General features: G+C 35.8%; 1 protein-coding gene across 1 annotated transcript; it reads right to left on the bottom strand.

Moving 5' to 3' along the window:
* Window positions 1-2,111: 2,111 nt before the first annotated feature.
* On the bottom strand, window positions 2,112-3,417 carry LOC103607019 (chromosome unknown open reading frame, human C6orf211). The gene is given in 4 exon segments (XM_008591570.1): window positions 2,112-2,524; window positions 2,527-3,048; window positions 3,185-3,285; window positions 3,287-3,417. Coding segments are annotated over 4 exon segments (1,152 nt in total). The 3' UTR covers window positions 2,112-2,126.
* Between the last annotated feature and the right edge of the window lie 8,482 nt (window positions 3,418-11,899).

Raw genomic sequence — 11,899 nt, 5'->3', positions numbered from 1 at the left:
TAAAAGCAAAAACTGGAAACAACCCAAATGTCGATCAATTGATGAATGAATAAAATGTGGAGCATCTATACAATGGAATATTATTCAGCCATAAAAAACTGATAAACCTTCAAAAAAAAAAAAAAGCCAGTCACAAAAGACCCCATCTTTTATGATTCCACTTATATGAAATGTTCAGAACAGGTAAATCCACAAAGACAGGAAGATTAGTGGTCACCACGTGCTAAGGAGCAGGGAATGGGGAATGGGTACAGGGTTTCTTCTAGGGGTGACAAAAATGTTCTGAAATTAGATTGTAGTGATGGTTGCACAACCCTGTGCACCTGCACACTAGAATACTGTACACCTCAAATGGATGAACTGTATGTGAATCATATCTCAAGAAAGCTTATTAAATGTTCTGAAATTAGATTGTAGTGATGGTTGCACAACCCTGTGCACCTGCACACTAGAATACCATACACCTCAAATGGATGAACTGTATGTGAATCATATCTCAAGAAAGCTTATAAAAAAAAAAGAACTGGTGAAAATACACCAAAGCCCTCCCCTCTGCTAAGCATTTTTGAAAATTCCATCTTGAACTGACTCGCTCTTCCACAGCACCACATGCTTGCTCCAGTTTGCTTCCTTGCTCTCTTTCTTGCCAGGGAGGGATGAGGAGGGGTGACCATAACATCACGTTCTTAATAAAAATAAACCACATGGTAAAAATAGAAAAAAACCCAGTGCTTTGGAAAATGTAATATATAACAATAGCTCATACTGAGGCTATGAAGTCAACCCAAATATACAACTGTATTTTAAATTATATCAAGTGTCTACAAATAATTCTGATATGCTAAGCATTTTAGTAACTTAATGTTTAAAACAGGAACATATATGTAGAGGAGGAAATATAGTAAATTCAAAATGTGCAGCTTTATATAAATTTTTTACAAAAAACTTTTAAGCACTTAACATGAGTATAGGTTATGCCCTCATTTATAAGTGACATTATTTAGTAACTGTTTTTGGCAACGTCTATAAGAAACATTATGAATTTATTATATAGATCTCATTTTTAATCTTGCCTTCTTGACTTTTCCCAACTGGAAGATAAAACCAAAGAGATTTTCAGTACAATTGATTTTATTATTGTAGTGCAAGAAACCATTTCCAGATTTCTTTCCAATTTCAATTTCAAAACAAACTAACCTGAAATTTTTAGTCTTTAATATCTGTGGTGATGGCCAACAAAATATGTTAAGAATATAAAAAATAAATTAATTGTTGGCAGAACTCTAAATTCATTGCATAAGAATCTTTTCTATCTAAAGTATTTTTCTAAAACTGCAAACTAAAAATCTGTTTATGTGAAACACTTCTGTGGTAAAATAATAATTTCAGTTGATTATGATTTCAGTTGATATTATAAATAGAATGTAAAAGACATTACATTTCTTCAAATACCATTTGTTTCACTCTGTTCAATTTTGTGTTTTCTAACATTCATTCCATAGATCAAAGTACAAATGCATGCATATAAACCAAGCTGCTGAAATAAAATAAAATTCAAGAGCAAAAATTAGAATTAACTTACGAGGTGAGTTTCATTTTAATGTGTTCAAATATCACATTTTCAGTTGTAAGAAATGCTTCTCTTTACAAAGAGTCATTAAAATATATATTTTCATGGGGTCATTATTTCAAGAGCTCCAAATCAAGTTAAATAAAATTCCACGCTTCTTGGAATATTAAATACCATGCAGTATACCATTTAAGAAAAAAAAAGGGTTAACTAACTTTAAAAGCAGAATTCACTTATATTTTTCACTTTCTATCCAATGAAAAATAAGTTCATTAAAACCACTTAAAATTACGCATTCATGTGAAATAAGTTACTAAAATTCCAACATACATGTAAATATCTGGAACTAGCTCAAATTATCTAGCCTCAAAACAATGTAGTGGGCAAAAATGTTCAGAAGAGGAATCACACTGAGTGTATATAAGGGAGCATGGAGAGGCTCAGCTTCTGAGAGCTAATGCAGGGCAGCCACAGGACTGCATTCACACACTGCTTTCTTGGGGATAAGGAGGTGCTTGTCTGATCTTTCTGCACAGCTGAGAGCTCCTAAACAGAGTCAAAGTGGACCTCTGAACTGAAACACTCCGTATTTCCCGGTGGTCAGCCAGTTGGGCTCAGAAGCCGTGAGCTGCTCCCCTTGCCCAGGCTGCAGACCAACCTGAACCTCAGCTTTTAATGTTCTTATGCTGCAGAGAGGTGCAGGACAGAAGCCACTCAGAGCCTGATGAAATGGAATGGTAAACTTCCATTTTCTGTCACCTGTCAATTTCCTGTAATTCAAATCACCCTTAAATAAAATTAAATGTGCCTTTTGTAGTTCAGCTTGTAAGTCAGGAGCAACCCGAAACATTGCACAGTATTCGTGAGGCAAAGTCCAAAATATACGATCATGGTAATGCCATCTACCTATTTTAATATAGTTTTCCCAGTCGACCCCACACGCTGAGATCCACTATGATTACAATGTTTTACTTGTTAGATTAACCAATTAAAATCATGGATAGTAGGATCAGAAACAACCCATGGAATAGTTTTAACGTGGAAATGGATCTCAGTAGCCAGTTTAGAGGACAAGAAGTCAGCTAATATTAAATCTGTAACAAGTTCAAATCCAGAATTATCCAGAACAATATCCACTCTAGCAACAGATGCTTTTTCTCTTATGTTCTTGCAACTGCTAAGCAGTGCCCGGAGATGTTCCATGTCATTCACTAAAATGAAAGGTTTTTCCAAAGAATTTGTTACATCGATCTTCTGAGAACTACTTTCCCCACCTGATAGAGATAGATCACACTTATTTCCCCACAGTGAAATCTGCAGAAGTTTAAAAAACTCATTTTTCAGCTGATTTTCATCTAGGTCTTCAATTGTCATCAACTGCTGCAGATGAGTACATAAAACAATGATAGATTCCTGTGACTCAAAGAAATTTTGGTCTTTTGATTCTTTAACTATATCAAAGTCATCGAGTGATGGACGGTTTTCATACATCCAGATGATGGCTGCCTCCTTCCTGTCAGTCAGTCACCTTGGGAAGCTACACCCTTATTCCAAGAATGCTGCCGTTGCTCAAAGCACTTTTGGAATTCCTCTTTTGGAATTTTCTTCACAACCTCTGGATAATCACTTCATGAATTCTAGTATACATGTAGCATTCTACAAACAACCACAGTGAGTGGAACCACCTTGATTTTCCATCAGTTTCATTCAAAAGACTGTTGGTATTCTAGGTACTGATTCCATATGTCAGTGAAAAATTTCTCAACCAAGGGGATAATTGGTTTATCTGTTTGCAACTCATTCTGTAATTTTGAAAGAAGGGAAATCGCTTTCTTTTCAGCTTCCATGCCTTCCCTACGTCCTGTCCTGAGAAAGACGCAGGAGGGTCCACCATCACTTTCCAACTGTCAGGTGTCATAAGCCACAGGAACAGAGGCTGTGCCACTGTGAAGGAGCCCATGCTTCCTGATTTTGAGTTGGCCATGTATCTAACATTGATCGTGTTAGCACATGATACACAGACTGAGACTTAATATAAAAAAGTACTCAAGTATTTCCACTTGTGCTCTTGCATCTTCGTCACTGCCATGAAAACATGCCCAGGATGGCCTACTGGAAGATGAAAAATGCATAGCACAGGGGCCCCTATTGCTTCAACCTACAGCCAGCCACATGCCAGACATAAAAGTGTGATACCAGCAGAGACCAGAATATCTGCCCAGCCAAGCTCTGCCTTAACAACCAGCCTGCAAATTTGTGAGCTAAATAAATCTTATGTTTAAGTCATTATGTTTTTGGATGGTTGGTTATGCAATACTGTTGTGGCAGCAGGAAACTTACATGCTGTGAGAAGTACTATTTCATACCAGGAGATGATAATGGGGGATTATTAGAACCATATCATTGGTGCCTTCTTGCTGGTGGTGGGAATTGAGAAAGAGAAAAAAATAGAAAAAATTGTTGTGTGTTCTTCATAGCAAAAATACCAGTATTTATCATTCGCTATTGGGTATACAATGAAAATGGCCCTATTAGACCTTACATCTGCAGTACAGGAAAGCAAAGTCACTACAGATTGTTAGTGCTAAAGCTGGATGAGCCAAGGCAGAGTCAGGGTTGGGGTAAAGGCCAGGACGGGGGAAGAAAAAGAAAAGGATCCTACCTCTGATGCTCACCATAACCCTGCAAGCAAATTTGATTCCTTCCTATTAAATGAGAAAAATGAGGCCAGGCATATGGTTTTTCAGTAGATTCACCAGATTTTGCAAATAAAAATGCAGGATGCCCAGTTAAATTTGAATTTCAGATAAACAACAAATAACATTTTTTTGTGAGTACATCACATACACCAGGCATGCTGTGTATTCTCCGGGCATTGAGACTTCTGGGGCAAGGATCTGGGGATAGAAAACTGATTTGGCTTTAAATCAAGCTTTACCTGTCTCTTTCTGTTATTTATTTTCTGGTTAGTAGCCTAAGAAATAATGTACAAGTTATTTTCTTTGCCATGTTCTGTAGAATAAGTGATCAAGCATTACTGTGTATGAAGGTAGAATTCAAAACAGAATGTGGATCTGGTAGAAAAACATAACTTTTCCAGCTTTTCTTTCATCTACGACACTTGTAAATTCATCCATAAATACCATAACAAACCAGATACTAGGGAACTATACCTTCCTTATCCTTAAGCTATCCACTAATAGTTGATTTGGTTTTACACGTAGGCCATCCCCAAATACTTTACATAAATAGCTATTTTTTTTCAAAATTATATGTCTTTTTATTTTCATAGTTATAAAATAATATTTAATCGCTGCAAAATAAATCAGAAAACAATGGAAGAACAGTAAGTTGAAAGAGAAACGTAACAGAAATTGTTACTCCCTGAAATAAAAACTCTTAACATTCAGGTAAAAATCCTTTAATGCTCTTGATGTGTACAGATAAATATGTAGATATGTACATTGTTTTTTCTCACCCAGAAATAAAATTATATTATACATGCTGCTTGATAACCTGTTAGTCTTATTTAATATGTTGTCAATTTTTTATTGTCAATAAATATACATTTACATCCTTGTTTTTAATGACTGCAGTCAGTGAATCAACAGTATTTATCGAGTTCTTACTAAATGCAAGGCATGCTGTATTTCATTGCACATATACTCATGAAAGATTTAACCAATTCCCATTTTATGTTGTTTATAATTATTCACTAGTATAATCAAGCCTACAATGAATATCCCTGTTAGCCTACAATTCAACTGATAGAAGTAGACGTGTTCAGACACACTAGAAAAGAACCAACATCTTTGGAAATTTTCTGATTGTACCAGGGCAAATTGCATGTACTTTTCCAATTTTATGCATATTATTAGATATTCGACTAATAGATTATGAAAAAAACTAGTCAATCAGTGAATCATTCAGCTCTCTTCACTACTACTGACACTATTTTTTCTGCCTGCAGTGTATTTATAGGGACAATTATACTCCCATGAGAAAGCAAGCAAGAGGAATGGAGAAAATGTCAGTCAAACCTGTCATAGGGGGTTGTATCCATGCCAGCATTTATGCATATACAGTCTTTTATTCATCAAAATTTACTGAATGACAAATATGTGCCAAGCCCTATTCTTGTATAGGGTATAGCATACAATGAAGACAGAATATTGCCTTCCAAATGTCTTATGGAGTGACCCGAGACACTTTACTTACCAATTCCAAAAAGCATATTTTTCAGTTGTCAGAGTATATTGGAGACTACCCTTTTTCTTATGGTCTCCCTAAAAATGGGTATGCATTTTCTGCCATTATAATACAAAAATAATATTCTTATAAAATGCTAATATGACCAGCACTTGTAGGTTAACTTAAAAAGGTGAGATAAAACGCGATCATAAATATAATACATTAGTTACTTAAACATTGAAATTTATTGAAAATATACTAAGGTGCCTTGATTTCTAATACATTGGTGGATGGCCAAAAGCCTTTCTTATCTTGGGCATTTGTCTATTAAAGCAAACTCCTCAGAAACTGGTTGATGGACACAAAGAATGATTATATTGTGTTATGATGAATATGATAACAATCCTGATTTGATTATCACATATTGTACACAAGTATTGACAGTCAACTCTGTATCCTACAAATATGTATAATCAATTATGATTTAATAAAAAGAAAACTTTTACAGACACATCTCAAAGTATTATTTTGGACTTATAAGAGAAGTAGCTCCTAATAATAGTTTAAGTTTTTATTTGCGGTCAAGGGTCACCTTCAGTGGGGAAACAGGGCACTAAATACATGTTCTAGAAGAAGTGTAAAAATAGCACTATCTAATTAAAAGTGAAAGGCTAGTCACAAAATTGGTTAAAAGCTACATTAGTCAGCTTTTGCTACAATTGTATTGTGTAACAACACAAAACTCAGCGGCTTCAACAACACCTAGTTAATTCTCTCCCATCCCAGTTCTGCATCAGTTAGACGCAACTCAGCCTCAACTTGGCCCAGCTTAGCTGGCTCATCGCTGGACTCCAGGCTGCTGGGTGGATTCAGGTTTCCTCCGCGTGTTTCTCATTTTGAGACTCAGGCTAATGGACAGGCTTCAGTATGGGGCATGATCTTCTGATGGTGAATGTCAGAGGCTCAAGGGGGCTTGCGGAAACAGACCAAGCCTCTTAAAACCTTAGCTGGGAGCTGACACACTGCCACTTTGATCCACTTTCCATTGGCTAAAATACATGGCATGGGAAAGCCCAGTGTTAGTGGGTGGGTAAATGCGCTCTTCTACTGAGGGGACGTGGGGTGAGTGAATAGCAGCTGAGCACAACGCAATCACTCACACTCATTATCAGCTGTGAAAATTATAAACTATCTTCAAAGATGAGCCAATTAATCAGATATACTGCAAATTAGTACAAACATCAAACAACAAAGTGTTGCCTCAAACATGCTAAACATAACTTGCTGAAGTATTTTATTAGAGATGCTAGGTGCCTTGATTTTGACTTCTATCAGAACAGAAACCATTACCGTTTTTTTCTTTTTCAGGTACATGATCGGATTTTCTTGCATAAACCATGCCTGTAAGTCATCTTCTATGATTTCCATTTTCTATTCCATAAAAATGGAGAAAAAACCTAGAGTGCTCTGAATGCACTGTCCTTCTAGATTCTGATTGTTTCCCTTTCTCTTACAGTTTATCTCATCTCTATCTATTTCAACACCAATCATTTTTTTTCCTAACTCATTTTTAGTGAGACTTTCTAAGCATTCAACTTAGCTTTCATAGAAATAACACTTTTTTTCTTTAGTTGCATGCAATTAAATCATGTGATTATAATGACAGGTATAGCTATTATAAAATCATTTGACAACAAATATGTTGACTCATAGTCAGTATGGGGCTTAACTGATAAGAGCAGAAATGTAGTTCCATGTGCCACAGTATTCAGTGAACTTCCTATTAATAAATCACTGTGTTTTACAATGGGAGTGGAGAGGTAATAGTCAAGCAGGTGAGTCAATTAAGTAGAGAATGTCTACTGTTGATTTAATTTTCATGTCTTTACTAAAAAAGCTAAATATTTTTAATACGTGCATTAGCCATATTCATTTTCCCAAGAAATGTATTGTTTTGTCTGTAGATATAGTCAGACCTTTTATAATCTACTAATTCGTAGCAATATTACATATTAAGCTAATAGAATGAGTTTAATGAGCTTCAAAAGCAGGAAATTTATTACAAAGATAACATTTCTAATTCAGCTGTCATCAACATACTGTTTACAAAAGTTAATGTTTTGTACCTAAATATACAATCAAATTTAATGGTATTGTTATGCAGCAAGTACCCTAATTTGTACATGAATTTTGGGTTTAATGACATTTTTATATAAACTCCTGTTCATTTCAATTAACATTAATGTATATTAGGTATTTGATTAGATAGAACACTACTACTCATCGACAAGAAAGTTTCTTTAAGAAACCCCCAACTCCCTCTGTTGCTTGGTTCTTTCCATCCATCTAATTAAATTATTCCTTTTTTTTTTTTCTCCTAAGATCAGTTCTTGGGATTAAGTCTTCTGTGGTGGTTAATCTTATGTATCAATTTGACTGGGACACAAGGTTTTTCCAGATATTTAGTTAAACATTATTCTGGGTATGTCTGTGAGGGTGTTTCTGGATGAGATTCACATTTGTATAGGTAGACTGAGTAAAGCAGATTGCCCTGTGCAATGTAGGTGGACTTCATCCAATCCAGTGGAGGCCTAAAAAGAACAAAAAGGCTGAATAAGGGAGAATTCTCTATATGCCTTTCTCTGAGCTGGGACATTGGTTTTCTCCTGCTCTCTTACTCAGACTGAAACTGACACAATCATCTCCTCTGGTCTCAGGACTCCAGGCTCATTCTGGAACTATAGCATCAGCTCTCCTGGGTCCTCAGCTTGCTGACTGCAGATCATGGGGTTTCTCAGCCTCCATAACTGCATGAGCCAATTCCTTATAATGAATTTTAATAAATCTCTCTGTCTCTCTCTCTCTCTGTGTGTGTGTGTGTGTGTGTGTGTGTGTGTGTGTGTGTGTGTGTGTGTGTTTGTATCCTATTGCTTCAGTTTCTCTGGAGAACCCAGAATAATGCAGCTTCTTTCATCTTGCTGGAGCTAAGTCAAAAGTAAGGGTCAAGAGGAAGTTTGGAGATCTGCTGAGTCAAGAATCCATGCCCAGGCCTATTCCGAAAGACAGCACCTATTCCTCCTCAAGGGTGGAGGCAAATGGCAGATTTGGTACTCCCACCAAGTTAGGTTACTTTATCCAAGCTCCATCTGACTTTTCTTAACTGAAGGTAGCAAAATTGATTTACCAGTTCAACATACATTTCTCTAGAGCAGGAACTGGAGATGATGAGCTGTAGTGTCAACCTGTTTACGATGATCAGATTTGATAGGTTCAGGTCAGCCTGAATACATTTATATTTCACCTCTCATAGATTATTCTTATTCACTGAATTATTAAAAGCGAAGACACTGACAGCCCTTGTATTATAACAGACCCAACAAAGTCCAGGCTCAGAGACAAAATGTAAGTTCTGCAGTTTCATGATGGGTTGCAAATTTTTATACAGAATATAAAAGGTGATTAATAACAGACCTAATTAAGAAATACAATATTTGTTACTGGAGAACTTTGGATGGGGCAGACTGTTTTTTCTTCTTTGTATTTATCACAGGCAATTGAACCTGGTATAGGAAAGGAAATTAAATTAAGGGGGGGAAATTGGTTCCAAGAAAAGCTTAGGAAGCAATTTCTACCCAGGAAGTAATTAATGAGTGAAATGGTATCTACATTAGCTCTTCAGGCAAAGTCATTTTAATGAGAAGCCCTCTTGGGAAAAGTATTCAAAATAATCTGCCCCAACGGTCAAGCAGTAGCTGATTTTGAACTAATGAAAATATGGTTCTTTATGGGCAAGAGGTCTTCTTGCTCAACAAGGTATTAAACAAGTTCATTTCTTCCATTTTAATGACTGCTACCATTCCAGAAAAAAAAGCCCCAACGGTCAAGCAGTAGCTGATTTTGAACTAATGAAAATATGGTTCTTTATGGGCAAGTGGTCTTCTTGCTCAACAAGGTATTAAACAAGTTCATTTCTTCCATTTTAATGACTGCTACCATTCCAGAAAAAAAAAAAATAGAGGAAGGATATCAAGGAGTTTTAGAATGGTTCTGCAGCAATTCTTTATGTTTTTGCTTTAATTACAAAGTACTGCATGTGTGTTATATTTAAAAATAATTAAACAAACGGAAGTGTAAAAAGCAAAGAAAGAGAGGATTCATCAAACAGGCTTATGCTTGGGTGCACCCCTCACACTCATCTCAGGGATGACCCTATTCTCTGTCCGAATCCAGTTCTGAACATATCTAGAAACTGAAAATGTCATATAGCTAGGGAAGTCACACAAGCTAGTGCTGTCAAGTCATCCTCCTCCTCCAGGTACACTTCCTAGAGTGACCACTCTGGATGCTTCAGGAATGCCAGTACATGGCTAAGAAATCTCTTGACCCAGGCTAAAGACCAATGTTCAAGTAACAGCATCTAAAAGAGAGAGGCTTTTTCTTTCAATGTTCTCAGTGGAAACTTAATGATATGTGACTTTGTTATCACTGCATTGTAATAAAAATCAAATCAGTGTCCAGTGTTGCCTAGCAATAAATACATTCCAAGCAATAATCCTTTGCCAGAAAAAATTACTTTTCTTTCTCTTTGTCTTCTTCAGTTTGTGTTAGTTACATTGGTCTTGATAGTCTGGTTGGCATCTACTTGTAATCCAGAATAAATTTCTTTATGTCCAGTATATTTTGAGTTTTTCTGCAAATTATCTGCCAACCATCATTTTTCATAAAGTTACCTTGGAATTCTGTGAACTTAGAGAAAATTATGTTAAGTGAAATAAACTTGGCACAGAAAGAGAAATATTGTATGTCTTCACTGATAAGTAGGAGCTAAAAAATAAATGAAAGAAAGAAAGAAAGAAACACAATATTACGCTGAACTTTCAAAAGGAGTGAAAAGAACTGAGGTTACCAGAGGTGGAAAAGAGGGCAGAAGAAGGGGTTAGGGAGAAATTGGTAAAGGGTCACCAAAAGTGATTACATGCTGTAATGTTGAATATACTAATTATCCTGATTTGAGCAATATGTATTGCACACAGATACTGATATGCAATGTGGTACCCCACAGATATGTACAATCAAGTATTTTTTCAATAAAAAAGAATTCTGTGAAAATATTAAGCTGTATGTTGTTATTTAACTCTCTGTTCTTATTATCCATACTCTCTATTCTATCTAATTTCCAAGAAAATATTTCTCAAACTGGGGATTTTAGAGCCTTGGGAGACCAAAGACATATTCTATGGGTTGGGAAAATCTCTACAAGAATTAAGTGTGTGTTCACTTTGATTATTATCTTCTAAAATATTAAATATAAGCATAGCCTCAATTATCTATATAATAAATTTGTAATCAAGTACACATTCACAATTTACATACCCATGCTTTCTTTTGTGTTTATATTCAACAAGTAGGTTCTACCTTGGGCTTGACTGAATTAGTAAGGTTACTTCATTTTAGGGAGGTATAATCTAATGTCAAAATGGCAATAATCAGCCTGTATCCATCTTTGTCCTCATGTTGATTTTTTAAACAGTGATAAGCATTAAGTGTTCTCTTGCAAAAATAATTTGTAATTGAAAAGCATCTTTAGAGAATAAGACTAGCTCTTTAAAAAGTTGAGACTGATATCTCATCTCACTGTAAAAATGACATCAGGAAACAGTGAAACAATTTGATTTATGCTATAATGGATAGAGAAGAGGCATCTTACCAAACTGGGAAGGGAAGCCATGGCCAGAGAAGACTACTAGAGTTTAGTCAGGAAAGCCAGTAGGAGCAGAGTGCTGGGGTGGGGTGAATCCTGTGTAAAAGGAAAACACCCATGCAAAGATGTGGAGGTAGAAGAGCATGCTATTTGCATAATGGTTTATGCATTTTAAAAAGAACTTAAATGATTTCATTTGGTACATTATCCAACAATTATGTGATATAGGTAAGGGGTTTACTGTTATTATCCCTTTATATGGAGAGACTGCTGCTCAGAGACGTTAAGTTACTTAGCTTGGGTCGCTCAGCTAAAAAAGTGGCAGTGCTAGAATCTGAAGCCATGAGATTTGCTTTTTTTATTTTTCCTTTTTTTTTTTTTGTCTTTTTTTACTGACCGGTAATGGGATTGCAACCCTCGGTGTTGTGCCCGCACCG

Source organism: Galeopterus variegatus, unplaced genomic scaffold (assembly GCF_000696425.1).
Source record: "Galeopterus variegatus unplaced genomic scaffold, G_variegatus-3.0.2 Scaffold7046, whole genome shotgun sequence".
Taxonomy (NCBI): Eukaryota; Metazoa; Chordata; class Mammalia; order Dermoptera; family Cynocephalidae; genus Galeopterus; species Galeopterus variegatus.
This window is presented reverse-complemented; position numbering and strand designations above follow the sequence as displayed.